The following is a 20,697-nucleotide window of genomic DNA, read 5'->3' as shown; positions in this document are numbered from 1 at the left end:
CAGGAAGAAAACAAAGTGTAGGGAGCATTTCTGGTCATGCGCCTCTATCTAAAAGTACACTTCAAGTTACCCTCATTCTGGATGGCCGTACTTCTTCATTACACAAAGGAAAAACCTCAACCAATTTCTAAAGACTGTTGACATCCAGTGGAAGCGATGGGAACTGCAAGCCCCTAGATTCCCAGTGAAAACCCATTGAAAAGAGAGTGACCTCAAAAAATAAAATCCTGGATGGTTTGTCCTTGGGGTTTCACCTGCCAAATAAGTTCTGTTATACTCACAGACATCATTCAAACAGTTTTAGAAACTTCAGTGTGTTTTTTTATCCAAATCTACTAATAATATGCATATCCTGGCTTCTGAGCCAGAGTAGCAGGCCGTTTACTTTGGACACGGTTTTCATCCGGACGTGAAAATACTGCCCCCTATCCCAAAGAAGTTAAGTGTGCCTTGAATATTATAAATAAATATATATTAAAAATAAATTGAATATTAAAAATAAATCACAGACTGTGTGGGGAGGCTTTGCTGGTGACACTATCACACCTCCTCCTCCATGCTTCACGGTGGGAACCACACATGCGGAGATCATCCATTCATCTACTCTGCGTCTCACAAAGACATGTTGGTTGGAACCAATAATCTCAAATTTGGACTCCAGACCAAAGGACAGATTTTCCACCTGTCTAATGTCCATTGCTCGTATTTCTTGACCCAAGAAAGTCTCTTCTTATTGGTGTCCTTTTAGTAGTGGTTTCTTTTGCAGCAATTTGACCATGAAAGCCTGATTCACGCAGTCTCCTCTGAACAGATGTGTCTGTTACTTGAACTCTGAAGCATCTATTTGGGCTGCAATTTCTGAGGCTGGTAACTAATGAACTTATCCTCTGCTGCAGAGGATAACTCTGGGTCTTCCTTTCCTGTGGCGGTCCTCATGAGAGCCAGTTTCATCATAGCGTTTGATGGTTTGTGCAACTGCACTTGAAGAAACTTTAAAAGTTCTTGCCGTTTTCTGTTTTGACTGACATTCATGTCTTAAAGTAATGATGGACTGTCATTTCTCTTTGCTTATTTGAGCTGTTCTTCCCATAATATGGACTTGGTCTTTTACCAATAGGGCTAGCTTCTGTATACCATCCATACCTTGTCACAACACAGCTGATTGTGTTGACTCAAACAATTTAAGAAGGAAAGAACTTCCACAAATTAACTTTTAAGAAGACACACCTTTTAATTGAAATGCATTACAGGTGACTACCTCATGAAGCTCGTTGAAAGAATGCCAAGAGTGTGCAAAGTTGCCATCAAGGCAAAGTGTGGCTACTTTGAAGAATCTCAAATGTAAAATATATATATACTTTTTTGGTTTCTACATGATTCCATATGTGTGGTTTTAAAGTTTGTCTTCACTATTATTCTACAATGTAAAAATAAAGAAAAACCCTTGAATGAGTAGGGTGTCCAAACTTTTGACTGGTACTGTATGTCAAAAGTGCTTAAAGGTAGAGTTAGTAAGACAACATTCTCCTACAAAGCAGGGCAGCAACCTCACAGAAATGCAACAAAATTCAAACGGCCACAGTTGTCTCTTCCCAGTGTTGACATATTTCAAGGGAGGGCATACATTGTAAAAGACAATAGTGGAAGTCTTGACAGATTTTAATTATGTTGTTGTTTGTAATCAGGTAATCACGCTGCTGAGTCTACCTTTAAACAACAACCACTTTTGTGCTGTAGCAAAAGAACACGATACAGTTAAAAACGAGTCAAGCTTTGCGTATATACAGTGGGGCAAAAAAGTATTTAGTCAGCCACCAATTGTGCAAGTTCTCCCACTTAAAAAGATGAGAGGCCTGTAATTTTAATCACACTTCAACTATGACAGACAAAATGAGAAAAAAAATCCAGAAAATCACATTGTAGGATTTTTTATGAATTTATTTGCAAATTATGGTGGAAAATAAGTATTTGGTCACCTACAAACAAGCAAGATTTCTGGCTCTCACAGACCTGTAACTTCTTCTTTAAGAGGCTCCTCTGTCCTCCACTCGTTACCTGTATTAATGGCACCTGTTTGAACTTGTTATCAGTATAAAAGACACCTGTCCACAACCTCAAACAGTCACATGCCAAACTCCACTATGGCCAAGACCAAAGAGCTGTCAAAGGACACCAGAAACAAAATTGTAGACCTGCACCATTTTCTTTTGAGATTCCTCCACATTTTTATACAATAATGAGAAATGACGAGACAGAGGATGTTGATATTGACAAATTTAATGTTTTATGCTTTAGACACATTCAAAATGCTGTACAAGTTGTAAAATATAATTCATTTGAATTGCTTCTATATTCTCTTAGAGCAGAAATCTGCAGGTTGGGGGCGACCCTATGCCGCCCCACTTCTTGTGTAGTGTTTTCACTTTGAACGAAAACAAGGGGGTTGAGCCGACTTGGGCTGGCCTTCTGGGTAAGGTGCGTCTTTGCGCTAGACCCGCCTACCCTAATGACCCTGCTGTCCTGGAGCTGGAGAGGAAGTGAAAGTCACTTGCAACCTAATGTTACAGCTGCCAGAAACAAACAGAGAAGACGAAGTCAACAAGCGTCATTCTTGGATTTGAATCAATTCGACCCCAAAATGTTTTTAAAAAGCGAGAAAAAGACTGCCCATGACCAATCCAGAAACCAGATAAACATTGGAATTAATTTTGAAAGTGACACCGAAATGGCAACCGTTGTCATGGATTATTCATGTTAAGTAAGTGTTGGGTTGCGTATTTAGCCTGCTAGCTATGTTAGCTGCTAAGCTTAGTGTATTCAATTTTCAATCCAGCTATCATCTTTTGTATTCAGATTGTTTTGTACTCAAAGGAATCTAATGATAGCATCATGTAGCTACACTGCATAAACCCCACAAGATGCCCAATGCCTTTATTTCAACTAGCTAACATTAGCTTGCTAAATCTAGATATTCAGATTGTTGGCATGATAGTGTTTAGTTTGTAGATGATCACGCTAGGTGGTCGACAGCATTTTTGGTCCAGGACCACCCCAAAAAAATCCTCTTGCTGTACAGTTATTTGTGGCATCTAGTTCATTTGTGAACGATTGGGTGTTTGCAGTTCCAGAGCTGACGACTCTTCAGAATGAGAATATGGTCAAATTGACTGATTTATATTGTTGATATTGTTAATGGTATAACAGTTCATGATAACTACTGATTAAGTTAATTCAAGAGTTTCTCTATATCTAACCCTTTATGGTGTCCCTCTTCAATTAATTTGCATAGGATAACCAAATTAATCAATCAAATCTAATCTTGCCAAAAGTCACAACAATTGCCATTATATTACCTTCTCTCTCAGGTGAGACCATGGGCAGTATATGAGCTACTGCTAACCGTAATTACCATAGCTAACTATTTTGGTTGATTATCAACAAAATAATTATTGAATCACAAAGCATAACATAACATGCATACTGCATTCTTTACCTCTTTCAGTGTTGGGCTGAAAATGCTTTTGACCACCTAGCTAGCTATCATTATCACCTACAAACTAAACACTATCATGTCAACAATCTGCACATCTAGCTTTAGCTAGCTAACGTTGCCTAGTTGAAATAAAAGCATTGGGCATCTTGTTGGATGTAGCTACTGGACATGATGGTATCGTTAGATTCCTTTGAGTTCAATACAGTACGAATACAGAATGTTATATTTTTCTCGCTTATTTTTCTCTTTGGGTCCAGTTAATTCAGATCCAAGAACTGAGAATGATGCTTGGTTGGCTTCATCTGCTCTGTTTGTTTCTGGCAGTTCTAACGTTAGTTTGCAAGTGACTTTCACTTCCTCTCCAGCTCCGGGGCAACGGGTTATTCGAGTAGGCGGGATTAGCATAAAGACACACCTTGCCCAGAATGCCAACCCAAGGCAGTCCAGGGCTCAACCCCCTTGTTTTTGTTCAAAGTGAAAACACTACACAAGAAATGGGGTGACATAGGGTCGCCCCCGGCCTGCGGATTCCTGCTTTTAAGTCTACTAAGAGAATATAGAAGCAATTCAAATGAATTATATTTGAGATTTTTTGAAATGTTAGCAAATTTATTACAAATTAAAGTTTGAATTATTTACATAATTATTCAGACCCCTTGCCACGAGACTCGAAATTGAGCTCAGGTGCATCGTGTATCCATTTATCATCCTTGAGATGTTTCTACAACTTGATTTGAGTCCACCTGTGGTAAATTCATTTGATTGGACATGATTTGGAAAGGCAAAAGAGCAAAAAACCAAGCCATGAAGTCGAAGGAATTGTCTGTAGAGCTCCGAGACAGAATTGTGTCGAGGCACAGATCTGGGGAAGGGTACCAACATTTGTGCAGCATTGAAGGTCCCCAAGAACTCAGTGCCCTCCATCATTTAATGGAAGAAGTTTGGAACCACCAAGACACTTCCTAGAGCTGGCCTCCCTGCCAAACTGAGCAACCAAGAAGGGCCTTGGTCAAGGAGGTGACCAATAACCCGATGGTCACTCTGACAGAGCTTCAGAGTTCCTCTGTGGAGATCCTTCCAGAAGGACAACCATCTCTGCAGCACTCCAACAATCAGGCCTTTAAGGTAGAGAGGCCAGACAGAAGCCACTCCTCAGTAACAGACACATGGGTAACACATCAGTAACAGCTTGCTTGGAGTTTGCCAAAAGGCACCTAAAGGATTCTCAGACCTTGAGAAACAAGATTCTCTGGTCTGATGAAACCAAGATTTGAACTCTTTAGCTTGAATGCCAAGCATCACGTCTGGAGGAAATCTGGCACCATCCCTACTGTGAAGCATGGTGGTGGCAGCATCATGCTGATGGGATGTTTTTCAGCATCAGGGACTGGAAGACGAGTCAGGATCGAGGCAAAGATGAACGGAGCAAAGTATAGAGAGATCCTTGATGAAAACCTGCTCCAGAGCGCTCAGGATCTCAGACTGGGACGAAGGTTCACCTTCCAACCAGATAATGACCCTAAGCACACAGCCAAGACAACGCAGGAGTGGCTTTGGGACAAGTCTCTGAATGTCCTTGAGTTGTCCAGCCAGACCCCGGACTTGAACCCAATCGAATATCTCTGAAGTGACCTGAAAATAGCTGTGCAGCGCCGTTCCCCATCCAACCTGACAGAGCTTGAGAGGATCTGTTGAGAAGAATGGGAGAAACTCCCGAAATACAGGTGTTCCAAGCTTGCAGCGTCATACCCAAGAAGACTTAAAGCTGTAATCGCTGCCAAAGGTGCTTCAACAAAGTACTGAGTAAAGGGTCTGAATAGTTACATAAATGTAATATTTCAGTTGTTTATTTTATTTTTGTGATCATTTCTAAAAAAAAAACTATTTTTGCTTTGTCATTATGGGTTATTGTGTGTAGATATTCTAAAATATATGATTTATATATATTTATATATAAATAAAACAAGGCTGGAACGTAACAAAATGTGGAAAAGTCAAGGGGTCTGAATACCTTCCGAATGCACTGTATGCCAATTTGGTTTGAGGGGGCTGATTAGGTGGCTATGATGGAATGGGGCCCCGTTGGGAGTTTAGCCATTTACACCGGGGCAAACACCCCTACTTGCCTTGTTAAATAAAATAAAATACTCTCATGATAAGTGCCATGGGATTTTATAATGACCACAGAGGTTCAGGACACATCCTGTCCAAAAGACGGCACCTTCTACGCAGGGCAATGTCCCCTTCACTGCCCTGGGATCTCTTCAGAGGGAAGAATGCCCCCTACTGGCAATCTAAACACTACTTCCAGCAGCATCTGGTTTCCCATCCAGAGACCGACCAGGACTGACCCTGTTTAGCTTCAGAGGCAAGCCAGCAGTGGGATGCTGAGTACCTGCAGCATTATAGCACTAGGATTGCTTACCCCTGCACTAGTGGAAAGTTTGCACCTGATATAATACAACATTTCAAAATGTAAAGGGTGGAGTTAAATTGTCAAATACAAGAGTATGACAAACTCTGTCACATGTCGGTAATGCCGTTTTGGCTTTGGTTTTCATTCCTCTCAGAAAATAACAGGCTCAAACTATCTGTTCACTCCTCACACTTACTAAACCAAAGTACGTACTCCCATGTCCTTTTTTCCTTTCCAGAACCTGCAGGCTCATCTGAGTAGGTTCTCGAGGCAGTACGACCAGCTGGTGGCCTTCAAGCCCACGGGCTGGACCTTCAGTCAGAGGGTGGAGGCTGTGGAAGATATCAAGCCTATGGTCCATGGCAACATCAGCATCTATGGTACAGCCCAGTATCTATAGCAGGTGTGCTCAGATGTGGCTCTCGAGGCCCAGAGCACTGCTGGTTTTGGTTCTAGGCATGACATTTAAAGCATGCTAACTAGGAGACATTGACTCACATTAGCCATGTCATGCCTACTACTTACTAAAATGAATCATACTACATACTATTTAGAATGTACTGTTTTAGTAAAAATGCATACAGTTGGCAACAAATATCAACATACTAGGCTCACCTATTATGTGAATGCGTCATCTTATGCTCAATTGTGCTGTTTCCATCCATCCGTTAATGTTAGTGTAGCATCCCCTGAGCTAATTATCAACGGGTCAATCTCACTCAGTCTGAAAAATCTTCCTCGATGGCTCGCAGCGAATTATACTTCATGAAAAGCCGGAATGAGTATGACATCCGAGCATTTAAAGGGACAGTGCGAGATTCTGGCAATTAATTAACATTTTTATGTCTGCGTCCAGTATGAAGGAAGTTTAGAGATAGTTTCGTGAGCCAATGACTGGAAGTCTACCGGTACAGCTAGCTAGCATTGGCTCACAAAACGACCTCTAACTTCCTTCAAACTGCAGAGACATATAAATGGTATCCATGAGTTCATCTGACTCTGGGTAAGTATAATTACCAGACTCTCGCATTATCCCTTTAAAGCATACTCAATGATTAAAATGTTACATACTATTTAGAACGCAAGTAAGATGATTTGTTTTTGTTTTTTGTTCGAAAATGCCAGGTTAGAACATTTGTGGCTAGTTTTACAAAACCTATGTGTGGATTGCTGTCTCTACTGGCCCATAGACTGCTTTCAACATAAGGAAACAATGATGTACATTTCTAATTTTGCTGAAGAATGCCTTTCACCAGAAACTGAGGAAACCATGTGTGTGCACATGAAATGATAAATTACGTGCCAGGAGAAGAACTAGTAGGAAGGAAAAGTAGCAGGACTGTGGAACTCAAGGTCCTGAGTTGTGCACCCCTGTCTATGGTATAGGACTCTACCTACGGCACTGCTCTGTATGATAATGATGACATGGTAATTTAGCAGACTCTTTTATCCAAGGCAGCTTTCAGTTTAGAAATTAAATAAATCTAGGGATGTATGGGGCCCATGGGGAATTAAAACCATGGTGTTGACGTCACCATACTCTAACCACTCAGCTATCTGGTACCTGATTCACAACCTGGCTCAGATATTTTCTTTTCACATTGTCCTTTTCAGCACCGTTCCAGCAAATATGGTGGATATGTGGTGGATGCATAACCAGGCTGGTCTTTGGCTAATCTTTTCACACATCCATACTAGGGATTAACACTGGAAACCGGGATCCCAAGATTTTCCTAGCAAGCGCCTTCCTGAGAGAAAAATGACGGGATCTCAGGAACAATAATATACTATTTCTATGCAAAAATACAAACATGCATGTGCAAACTATCTGACTTCATTCACACATTAGACCAGTGATCACAACGCACACTAATAGAAAACGTCACTTGCGTAGCTTATAACTTTCATTGTGTATTGACTATCATGAAACTTGAGGCGGCAGGTAGCCTAGTGGTTAGAGCGTTGGGCCAGTAACCGAAAGGTTGTAAGATCGAATCCCTGAGCTGACAAGGTAAAAAGGCAGAACGAGGCGCAGCATCAGATATGTTCCCTGTGGCTCCTATCCCATTTACATTACAAATGCAAACTATATGCGCGTTTGTATTTGCATAACAAGAAATGTGTGTTAATGACAGGGCAACAATACGCATTGTGTTCGGAATGTAATCACATTTGCCTGACCACCTCCGGAGGTGGATGGGCTCGCATTGTGTTCCAATCTCTGCTCCGTGTAAATGCAACCAGGCCAGCTGACCACATTCAGTGGACAACGGCATCAGTGCTCCGCCTAAAAATATTCCTGTGTTATTTCAGCTCTGCTTCAGTGATCCACCTGTTCAACAAGTCCCTCATCACTGGATGTGTCCCTCAGCTCAAACTGGTGACACCAGTATATAAAAACGTGGAACTGGCCCTGACAACCTCCAGAACTACAGGCCTATTTCCAACCTGCCCTTCCTGACTAAGCTCCTTGAACGTGCTGTTCCTAGTCAACTTTAAAACCATCTGGCCACTCACAACCTACATGAGCCCTTCCAGTTGGGTTTCAAGGCTGGACACAGCATCGAAACTGCCCTGGAAAGGGTCTCCAATGACCTCCTCATGAATGCTGACTCTGGGGCTGCCAGCATCTTCATACTGCTCGACCTCAGTGCAGCATTCGACACTGCACTCCTAGTCAGCTGCCTGCAGTACATCAAAGCGTAGATGCAGTTGAGTTTCCTGCAATTTAGCTACAAAAAAGAAAGAGGCGGTCCTAATTGGCATCCGCACAATCATAAACAACATTAGCAGCTACAGCTGTCAAAGGTCTCGTTTGACATCAAGAGTGTCACCAAAGTCAAATGTTTCCATCGACTGAACATTGCCAGCTATCACAACCTGCAGCTGAGTGACTCATCCATGCCTTTATTTCATCCCGTCTGGATTATTGTAATGCCCTTTTTGTTGGCGCATCTGCCAAGTGTCTAAACAGGCTACAATATGTCCAGAACTGTGCTGCACGTGTCCTCACCCACACCTCCCCCCGAGAGCACTTCACAGTGCTTCTCAACATCCACTGGATCCCCATATACTCACGCATCCTGGTTTACACCTACCAAGCTATCCACAACTCTGGACCCAAGTACCTGTCTGACCTCATTCTACCCTCCTCCCCCACACCCTTCTCCTTCAGGTCCGTTCCCCTTCAGCAGCCCCGCAGCAGACATAAAACTATGCGTGACGGGGCTTTCAGTTGCACGGCTCCGCGGCTGTGGTATTTACTTCCAGACACTAATAGGGCTGCGGAGTCTCTGTCGTCCTTTAAGGCACATTTCAAGAACGTGCTGTTCAGAAGAGCTTTCAAGAACCTCTGCTATTGACGACACCTGTATATAGCTTTGATTGTTGTCTGTGTTCTATGTTCTGGATTATGTTTGTTTTTTTTGCCTTGGGTGTGAGATCAAATCAAAGTTTTATTTGTCACGTGCGCCGAATACAACAGGTGTAGACCTTACAGTGAAATGCTTATTTACAGGCTCTAACCAATAGCGCCAAAAAAATGCATTAGGTGAACAATAGGTAAGTAAAGAAATAAAACAACAGTAAAAAGACAGGCTATATACAGTAGTGAGGCTATAAAAGTAGCGAGGCTACATACAGACACCGGTTAGTCAGGCTGATTTGAGGTAGTATGTACATGTAGATATGGTTAAAGTGACTGCATATATGATGAAGTAGCAGTAGTGTAAAAGAGGGGTGGTGGGTGGCGGGACACAATGCAGATAGCCTGGTTAGCCAATGTGCGGGAGCATTGGTCGGTCTGCCCAATTGAGATAGTATGTACATGAGTGTATAGTTAAAGTGACTATGCATATATGATATTTATTGAACCAGGTAGGCTAGTTGAGAACAAGTTCTCATTTGCAACTGCGACCTGGCAAAGCATAGCAGTGTGAACAGACAACACAGAGTTAAACATGGAGTAAACAATAAACAAGTCAATAACATAGTAGAAAAAAAAGAATCTATATACATTGTGTGCAAAAGGCATGAGGAGGTAAGCAATAAATAGGCCATAGGAGTGAATAATTACGATTTAGCAGATTAACACTGGAGTGATAAATGATCAGATGAACATGTGCAGGTAGAGATACTGGTGTGCAAAAGAGCAGAAAAGTAAATAAAATAAAAACAGTATGGGGTTGAGGTAGGTAAATTGGGTGGGATATATACCGATGGACTATGTACAGCTGAAGCAATCTGTTAGCTGCTCAGATAGCAGATGTTTAAAGTTGGTGAGGGAGATAAAAGTCTCCAACTTCAGCGATTTTTTTTTTTTTTTTTTTTTTTTTTTTGCAATTCGTTCCAGTCGCAGGCAGCAGAGAACTGGAAGGAAAGGCGGCAATCATCTCTTTAGTCTTGGTTACGTTGAGGGACAGGTTGTTATTCCCGGCCAGGTCTCTGACCTCCCTTTAGGCTGTCTCATCATTGTTGGTGATCAGGCCTACCACTGTTGTGTCGTCTGCATACTTAATGATGGTGTTGGAGTCGTGTCTGGCCATGCAGTCGAGGGTGAACAGGGAGTACAGGAGGGGACTGAGCATGCACCCCTGGGGAGCTCCAGTGTTGATGATCAGCGTGGCAGATGTGTTGCTACCTACCCTCACCACCTGGGGGCGGCCCATCAGGAAGTCCAGGATCCAGTTGCAGAGGGAGGTGTTTAGTCCCAGGATCCTTAGCTTAGTGATGAGCTTTGCGGGTACTATAGTGTTGAACGCTGAGCTGTCAATGAATAGTATTCTCACATAGGTGTTCCTTTTGTCCAGGTGGGAAAGGGCAGTGTGGAGTGCAATAGAGATTGAATCTGCTTCATCTGACCAAGTCACTGGTGCTCCCTGCTTTAATTTTTGCTTGTAAGCGGGAATCAGGAGGATAGCGTTGTGGTCGGATTTTCCAAATGGAGGGCGAAGGAGAGTTTTGTACACGTCTCTGTGTGTGGAGTACAGGTGATCTAGAATGTTTTCCCTCTGGTTTCACCTTTGTTGATAGAAATTTGGTTGGACTGATTTAAGTTTCCCTGCATCAAAGTCTCCGGCCACTAGGAGCGCCACCTCTGGGTGAGTGGTTTCCTGTTTGCTTATTTCCTTATACAGCTGACTGAGTGTGGTCTTAGTGCCAGCATCTGTCTGTGGTGGTAAATAAACAGCCACTAAAAGTATAGCTGAAAACTCTCTAGGCAAGTAGTGTGGCCTGCAATTTATTTCTACTTCAGGTGAGCAAAATCTAGAGACTTCCTTAGATTTCGTGCACAGCTGTTGTTTACAAATATGTACAGACCGCCCCCCTCGTTTTACCGGAGTGTGCTCTTCTATCTTGCCGGTGCAGCATATTTCCCGCTAGCTGAATATCCACGTCGTCATTCAGCCACGATTCCGTGAAACGTAGGATATTACAGTTGATGTCCCGTTGGTTGGGTATTCGTGATCGTACTTCGTCTAATTTATTGTCCAATGATTGCACGTTGGCGAGTAGTATTGACGGTAACGGCATCTTTCCCACTCGCCTTCTCCGGGTCCTCACAAGGCATCCGGCTCTTTGTTCTCTGTACCTGCGTTGCTTCCTCTTGCAAATAACGGGGATGTCGGCCCTGTCGGGTGTTTGGAGAATGTCCTGTGCGTCCTACTTGTTGTAGAAAAACATTTTGTCTAATCCGAGGTGAGTGATCGCTGTCCTGATATCAGGAAGCTCTTTTTTGCCTTAAGATACGGTTGCAGAAACATTATGTACAAAATAAGTTACAAATAATGTGGGGGGAAAAAACACATAATAGCACAATTGGTTGGGCGCCCGTAAATCTGCTGCCATTTCTTCCGGCGCCATTTTAATAAGTGCTTTAGAAATTAAATGTATTATTATTTCATGCAAAAAGAACAAGGGCAGAGAATAGCAGACCAACATGGAATTATGTAAGAGGACGAGTGCTTTTAGTGGAAAAAAATCTGTACTTTAATCTGTGCTGTTTGCGACAATGTTTTTAGATTGTATCGTTGTTTATTCCTTTGATCTAGACCTCTTTTCAAAGGCAGTATCAAGAATATAAAATATCGAAAGAAAGGCAGTGCCTCTCGGATAAGCTCACAGAGAGGTAGATAGATCTGGATTCTTTGTTTAGTACAGATCTTCTGTGTAAAAAGTGTCTCACATGGAAAGGCATGGAAAGGCAAAAATGCACCTAATGACGCACTTAGCTGCACCACGAGGGGCCTGAGGCAGTCGAGAAATAACAAGGGTTTTAAGTGCAACTTTAGTAACAATGATTTTGACAAAAACAGCCCAGAGATTTAACATTGCTCATATGAAGGGCCTATTGATTAACTTAGCCTTAAGAAGCTTTTGGGAAACCAAATCAAATTTTATTTGTCACATACACATGGTTAGCAGATGTTAATGCGAGTGTAGCGAAATGCTTGTGCTTCTAGTTCCGACAATGCAGTGATAACCAACAAGTAATCTAACTAACAATTCCAAAACTACTGTCTTATACACAGTGTAAGGGGATAAGGAATATGTACATAAGGATATATGAATGAGTGATGGTACAGAGCAGCATACAGTAGATGGTATCGAGTACAGTATATACATATGAGATGAGTATGTAGACAAAGTAAACAAAGTGGCATAGTTAAAGTGGCTAGTGACATAAGAATGCAGTCGATGATCTAGAGTACAGTATATACATATGCATATGAGATGAATAATGTAGGGTAAGTAACATTATATAAGGTAGCATTGTTTAAAGTGGCTAGTGATATATTTACATCATTTCCCATCAATTCCCATTATTAAAGTGGCTGGAGTTGGGTCAGTGTCAATGACAGTGTGTTGGCAGCAGCCACTCAATGTTAGTGATTGCTGTTTAACAGTCTGATGGCCTTGAGATAGAAGCTGTTTTTCAGTCTCTCGGTCCCAGCTTTGATGCACCTGTACTGACCTCGCCTTCTGGATGATAGCGGGGTGAACAGGCAGTGGTTCGGGTGGTTGATGTCCTTGATGATCTTTATGGCCTTCCTGTAACATCGGGTGGTGTAGGTGTCCTGGAGGGCAGGTAGTTTGCCCCCGGTGATGCGTTGTGCAGACCTCACTACCCTCTGGAGAGCCTTACGGTTGAGGGCGGAGCAGTTGCCGTACCAGGCGGTGATACAGCCCGCCAGGATGCTCTCGATTGTGCACCTGTAGAAGTTTGTGAGTGCTTTTGGTGACAAGCCGAATTTCTTCAGCCTCCTGAGGTTGAAGAGGCGCTGCTGCGCCTTCTTCACGACGCTGTCAGTGTGAGTGGACCAATTCAGGTTGTCTGTGATGTGTATGCCGAGGAACTTAAAACTTACTACCCTCTCCACTACTGATCCATCGATGTGGATAGGGGGGTGTTCCCTCTGCTGTTTCCTGAAGTCCACAATCATCTCCTTAGTTTTGTTGACGTTGAGTGTGAGGTTATTTTCCTGACACCACACTCCGAGGGCCCTCACCTCCTCCCTGTAGGCCGTCTCATCGTTGTTGGTAATCAAGCCTACCACTGTTGTGTCGTCCGCAAACTTGATGATTGAGTTGGAGGCGTGCATGGCCACGCAGTCGTGGGTGAACAGGGAGTACAGGAGAGGGCTCAGAACGCACCCTTGTGGGGCCCCCGTGTTGAGGATCAGCGGGGAGGAGATGTTGTTGCCTACCCTCACCACCTGTGGGCGGCCCGTCAGGAAGTCCAGTACCCAGTTGCACAGGGCGGGGTCGAGACCCAGGGTCTCGAGCTTGATGACGAGCTTGGAGGGTACTATGGTATTGAATGCCGAGCTGTAGTCGATGAACAGCATTCTCACATAGGTATTCCTCTTGTCCAGGTGGGTTAGGGCAGTGTGCAGTGTGGTTGAGATTGCATCGTCTGTGGACCTATTTGGGCGGTAAGCAAATTGGAGTGGGTCTAGGGTGTCAGGTAGGGTGGAGGTGATATGGTCCTTGACTAGTCTCTCAAAGCACTTCATGATGACGGAAGTGAGTGCTACGGGCGGTAGTCGTTTAGCTCAGTTACCTTAGCTTTCTTGGGAACAGGAACAATGGTGGCCCTCTTGAAGCATGTGGGAACAGCAGACTGGTATAGGGATTGATTGAATATGTCCGTAAACACACCGGCCAGCTGGTCTGCGCATGCTCTGAGGGCGCGGCTGGGGATGCCGTCTGGGCCTGCAGCCTTGCGAGGGTTAACACGTTTAAATGTCTTACTCACCTCGGCTGCAGTGAAGGAGAGACCGCATGTTTTCGTTGCAGGCCGTGTCAGTGGCACTGTATTGTCCTCAAAGCGGGCAAAAAGTGATTTAGTCTGCCTGGGAGCAAGACATCCTGGTCCGTGACTGGGCTGGGTTTCTTCTTGTAGTCCGTGATTGACTGTAGACCCTGCCACATGCCTCTTGTGTCTGAGCCATTGAATTGAGATTCCACTTTGTCTCTGTACTGACGCTTAGCTTGTTTAATAGCCTTGCGGAGGGAATAGCTGCATTGTTTATATTCGGACATATTACCAGACACCTTGCCCTGATTAAAAGCAGTGGTTCGCGCTTTCAGTTTCACGCGAATGCTGCCATCAATCCACGGTTTCTGGTTTGGGAATGTTTTTATCGTTGCTATGGGAACGACATCTTCGACGCACGTTCTAATGAACTCGCACACCGAATCAGCGTATTCGTCAATATTTCCATCTGACGCAATACGAAACATGTCCCAGTCCACGTGATGGAAGCAGTCTTGGAGTGTGGAGTCAGCTTGGTCTGACCAGCGTTGGACAGACCTCAGCGTGGGAGCCTCTTGTTTTAGTTTCTGCCTGTAGGCAGGGATCAGCAAAATGGAGTCGTGGTCAGCTTTTCCGAAAGGGGGCGGGGCAGGGCCTTATATGCGTCGCGGAAGTTAGAGTAACAATGATCCAAGGTTTTACCACCCCTGGTTGCGCAATCGATATGCTGGTAAAATTTAGGGAGTCTTGTTTTCAGATTAGCTTTGTTAAAATCCCCAGCTACAATGAATGCAGCCTCCGGATAAATGGTTTCCAGTTTGCAAAGAGTTAAATAAAGTTCGTTCAGAGCCATCGATGTGTCTGCTTGGGGGGGATAAATACGGCTGTGATTATAATCGAGGAGAATTCTCTTGGAAGATAATGCGGTCTACATTTGATTGTGAGGAATTCTAAATCAGGTGAACAGAAGGATTTGAGTTCCTGTATGTTTCCTTCATCACACCATGTCTCGTTAGTCATGAGGCATACGCCCGCCACTCTTCTTACCAGAAAGATGTTTGTTTCTGTCGGCGCGATGCGTGGAGAAACCCGTTGGCTGCACCGCCTCGGATAGCGTCTTCCCAGTAAGCCATGTTTCTGTGAAGCAGAGAACGTTGCAGTCTCTGATGTCCCTCTGGAATGCTACCCTTGCTCGGATTTCGTCAACCTTGTTGTCAAGAGACTGGACATTGGCAAGAAGAATGCTGGGGAGTGGTGCGCGATGTGCCCTTTTTCGGAGTCTGACCAGAACACCGCCTCGTTTCCCTCTTTTTCGGAGTCGTTTCCTTGGGTCGCTGCATGCGATCCATTCCGTTGTCCTGTTTGTAAGGCAGAACACCGGATCCGCGTCGCGGAAAACATATTCTTGGTCGTACTGATGGTGAGTTGGCGCTGATCTTATATTCAGTAGTTCTTCTCGACTGTATGTAATGAAACCTAAGATGACCTGGGGTACTAATGTAAGAAATAACACGTAAAAAAACAAAAAACTGCATAGTTTCCTAGGAACGCGAACCAGGCCCTGGTGCGTAATTTATTATTTATTATTTATTTATTTCTCATGTTTTTGTTTGTATTTTTTAAAACCGTACACCTACATATAAGCTTGGCCTACTGCAGAGGAAGACAACTACGACAGCAGCTCCGCAAACAATGGTAGTCATAGGCTCAGCAGGTGCACAAAGAGGGACTTGAAGGAGACACTAAGAAACCTTGTGGAAACTCTGGCATACCTGGTGTTCTTAGGCACCAGGACTATGGTGGTCTGCTTGAAACATGTTGGTATTACAGACTCAAATCAGGGATAGGTTGAAGATGTCAGTGAAGACACTTGAAAGTTAGTCAGCGCGTGCTCGGAGTACACGTCCTGGTAATCCGTCTGGCCCTGCGACCTTGTGAATGGGGCTCCCGAGTGGCGCAGCGGTCTTTGATCACACAGTCGTCCGGAACAGCTGGTGCTCTCATGAATACTTCAGTGTTGCTTGCCTCGAAGCAAGCATAGAAGTAATTTAGCTCGTCTGGTAGGCTCGTGTCACTGGGCAGCTCGCAGCTGCGCTTACCTTTTTATAGCATGTAATGGAGAAAATTATGGACATTATTGTCTAGCTATAATTCTGAACGCATCCAAAATTGAGTAATTTAAACCCATTGGCCTGATTCCTCACTGCTCTCTTTATTTTGATAGGGTGCCCCCTAGAGATCGGGGGCTCCATGATAGCATATGAACACATCATAAACCATGGCGAAAATATGTAAAATTGCAGGAACTTAGCTTTGAATCTGCAACAATGTTAGATGGGTTGATAGGCCCCCTTATCAGGCCCTAGGGGTGGGTGGTGTTGGTCTATTTTGCTGCTCCTGTTTCTGACTTCTCTGTCTCTCTCTTACTCTAGGCATCCCCTACAGTGAGCACAGCAGCTACCTGGAGCTGAGGCGTTTTGTCCAGTGGCTGCGGCCCCTCAAGATTATCCCCACAGTCAACGTGGGCAGCTGGGCTAGCCGGAAGGCCATGGAGAGGTGCTTCAGCGAGTGGCTAACAGAGGCTTACGAGGCTAATAATGTTAAAGGAATTTAAAACAGGACACTTCAGTGTTCATACACAGTGAAAACAGTATATGACACAATACTTGAGTGTTAGCTAATTGGTTTATTCGGATCCCCATTAGCTTTTGCCAAAGCAGCGGCTATTCTTCCTGCGGTCCACACTAAAACACAAATAACAAAACACTGATACACAAGAACAGTTATACAAATTTAAAATACACCGATATACAAACAATACAACTAAAGAATCATTTGTGTCTAAATTCTGTTTGTTACAGTGTCTGTGTGTGCCATGAGATGTTGTTTTTATCAATTATTTTAAGGTAATTTTTATGTTTGTTTGGGTAATTGGAGATGGGAGTTCCTTGCAATCATGGCTCTGTATAATACTGTGCATTGCCGTGAATTTGTTTTGGACTTGGGGACTGTGAAGTGACCCCTGGTGGCATTTTTTGTGGGGTATGTATGGGTGTCTGAGCTGTATGTTATTTGATTATGCAGGCAATCTGGGATTTTCATTCCTCATAAAAACTAGAAGAGAAGCAGTTAATCTCTTGTCATCCAGGAAACACTGGCATGCATGTTGTTGATGTTCGTTAGGTATGTGCAGTTAAGGGTAAGGCGTGCTGCTCTGTTTTGCTGCACTTGACCATATTACCAAACAGTAATCACGATGGGACAAGACAAGTTCCTGAACAACTAGTATAGTAGAAAAATGCAGAACCTATTTTTGTAAACAGACATGCATCTTCACAAATTTGTCAAGATTACTTTGCCCATGATAACTGAACATACAATGTTTTACCTAGTTTAGCTCCCTCAACTTTCTTATGCACAACTCCAGTTGAGATTTATCTCTTAGACAATGTTTTGTACCAAATACAATGATTTTAGTTTTAGATGTATTTAAGACCAGTTTATTATTAATCACCCATTCTGATACTAATATGTCCTTATTTAGAATTTCAGTCAGCTCACTGGCTTTGGGTGCTGACATATAGAGTGTGGAATCATCTACCTACATAGTAATTCTAGCTTCGTGTAAGACCAGTGGCAAATCATTTGTAAAAATAGAGAAGAGTAACGGCCCAAGGCAACTGCCCTGAGGGACACCACACTGTACATCTCTGTTATATTGGATAAACAACTCTCCAGGTGATGTAAAGCCATAGGAAGTTCGTTTTTTTCAATAACAATGTATGATCAATAACATCAAAGGCTGCACTGAAATCTAACAATACAGCTCCAACTATCATCTTATCCGTTTATTTTAACCAATCATCAGTAATCTGAGTCAGTGCAGTTCAAGTTGAATGCCCTTCTCCAAATGCATGCTGAAAGTCAGTAGTTATAGCAAATAGGGGTGACAATATAGTTTGCGACAATTCTCAACAGTTTCACATCAAGGTTGATTATCATTATTGATGGATAACAATACATTTTACAGCTCTCCCACACTAACTTGACCCTTATTATTAAAATATGATTCACTGTTCAATGTTGTCATTTAACTTCTGAGTTTATCAACTTTACTCGTGAAATAGTAATTGAAATTATTGGCAATATCGAAAGGTTTTGTTATAAGTGACCCATCAACTTCAATGAACTATGAAGTCTATAAATAAAAATGATATTTAACTGGGCTCATATCTCACTTACTAGCAAAGATTATGAACGAAATGTGCAAACGTGTCTACATGCAGCTCTCGCTTTGATCTCAAAACAAGCGCTCATGACTCATGACCGCTCATGCTGTAAACTCAGTTCAAAGTGAATGGCACAGATTCATGTATGTGACTCGTTTCAGGAAACTAGGCTTATGTCGTGTTGTGAATGAGCCAAGTCAGTATGACCTGGTGACTCTTCCAGACAGATATGTGGTAACACTGAAACAAGGAAGATGAAGCAGAAGGACAGGAAGAGGCCTCAAACACAGGTAGCTGGGGAGCAGCAAACCCAGACAAAGGCAGAGAGGAAATGACGGTCAGAGGTTCATCTTACATTGCGACATCCCGTCAGATCTTGGCCCTGGGATGGAGTTGGAAGAGTTGCTTGATGGCACGTGGGCCATGAAGCAGATGACACCATTGATTTTTGTCACCTATGAAATAACCAATGTGTTACCTGACTCTAGACATCCTGTGTAAAGGAGCAAATTTGTGTTAATAAACACAAAAGGAGCACTGGATATCTATTGTTAGTCCTTACTCAGACGAAGTGTCGAACCACGGCTTTTCGGCAAAAAATTAATTTCAAGAAATTAGTCTTAGCTGAAACCCTATACCCGGGACTTAGCGAGTGTGATTCACCCGTGAGGGTGAGGTCCGGTCAACTAGAAAGGGAGTACCAGCTGCTAGCAGGAGTGTCTGAGACTATGCCACACTTATAAAAATAGTATAACCCGACTTGCGGCGACGATATGGCGATGAGCAGCAGCTAACTAAAGAGGCTGTGTAGCTCCACTTGAATGAGTAGGTGTGTCCAAACTTTTGACTTTTTATGTCTTCACTAATATTCTACAATTTAGACACATTTACACACATATGGAATCATGTAGTAACCAAAAAAGTGTTAAACAAATCTAAAAAATATATACAGTGGGGCAAAAAAGTATTTAGTCAGCCACCAATTGTGCAAGTTCTCCCACTTAAAAAGATGAGAGAGGCCTGTAATTTTCATCATAGGTACACTTCAACTATGACAGACAAAATGGAAGAAAGAAAATCACATTGTAGGATTTTTTATTTATTTATTTGCAAATTATGGTGGAAAATAAGTATTTGGTCAATAACAAAAGTTTATCTCAATACTTTGTTATATACCCTTTGTTGGCAATGACAGGGGTCAAATGTTTTCTGTAAGTTATCAATGAACCTACCAGGTACAACCCCAAATCCGTTAACTTCTTTGGGATAGGGGGCAGTATTTTTCACGTCCGGATTTTCACGTCCGGATGAAAAGCGTGTCCAAAGTAAATGGCCTGCTGCCCTGGCTCAGAAGCCAGGATATGCATATTATTAGTATATTTGGATAGAAAACACTCTGAAGTTTCTAAAACTGTTTGAATGATGCCTGTGAGTATAACATAACTTATTTGGCAGGCGAAACTCAGAGGACAAACCATCCAGGATTATTTCTTTTTTAGGTCACTCTCTTTTCAATGGGTTTTCATTGGGATTCTAGAATTCTTTAGAAATTGGTTGAGATTTTTCCTTTGTGTAATAAAGATGTACGGCCATCCAGAACGAGGGTAACTTGAAGTGTACTGTTAGATAGAAGCGCGTGACCAGAAATGCTCGCTACACTTTGTTATCATCCTGTATTGAACGCTGTTTAAATGTTTGGACAATGCTTACAGGTAACTTTTGAGATATTTTGTAGTCACATTGCGCAAGTTGGAACCAGTGTTTTTCTGGATCAAACGCGCCCAATAAATTTACATTTTGTATATATATCGACGGAATTAATCGAACAAAAGGACCATTTGTGATGTTTATGGGACATATTGGAGTGCCAACAAAAGAAGCTTGTCAAATGTAAGGCATGAATTATATTTCTGCGTTTTGTGTTGCGCCTGCAGGGTTGAAATATACTTTTCTGTCTTTGTTTACCGGGGTGCAATAGCATCAGACAATAGCATTGTTTGCTTTTTGGTATATTGAATGTGTGATTTCATCAGTTTAATTTTTATAGTAATTTATTTGAATTTGGTGCTCTGCATTTTCACTGGATGTTGGCCAGATGGGACGCTACCGTCCCACATATCCCAGAGAGGTTAACACGGGCACCCTCATAGATATCACCCTAACTAACTCGCCCTCCAAATACACCTCTGCTGTTTTCAATCAAGAGCTCAGCGATCACTGCCTCATTCCCTGCATCCATAATGGATCTGCGATCAAACGACCACACCTCATCACTGTCAAACGCTCCCTAAAACTCTTCTGC

At 42.9% G+C, this 20,697-nt stretch overlaps 1 protein-coding gene across 3 annotated transcripts in view; it reads left to right on the top strand.

Moving 5' to 3' along the window:
* The window catches only part of dclre1a (DNA cross-link repair 1A (PSO2 homolog, S. cerevisiae)), a 35,277-nt gene extending 16,885 nt beyond the window's left edge, over window positions 1-18,392 (top strand). For 2 of the 3 annotated variants that reach the window (XM_029684452.2, XM_029684451.2), the window contains exons 8-9: window positions 6,148-6,289; window positions 16,599-18,392. In XM_029684452.2, coding sequence (XP_029540312.2) covers window positions 6,148-6,289; window positions 16,599-16,780 — 324 coding nt within the window. In that variant the 3' untranslated portion in view covers window positions 16,781-18,392. Of the gene's footprint in view, window positions 1-6,147; window positions 6,313-16,598 lie in introns of all 3 variants that reach the window. The other variant, XM_029684453.2, reaches the window with a different exon arrangement.
* The last annotated feature ends 2,305 nt before the right edge of the window (window positions 18,393-20,697 follow it).

This window comes from Oncorhynchus nerka, linkage group LG16, assembly GCF_034236695.1.
Source record: "Oncorhynchus nerka isolate Pitt River linkage group LG16, Oner_Uvic_2.0, whole genome shotgun sequence".
NCBI lineage: Eukaryota > Metazoa > Chordata > Actinopteri > Salmoniformes > Salmonidae > Oncorhynchus > Oncorhynchus nerka.
This window is presented reverse-complemented; position numbering and strand designations above follow the sequence as displayed.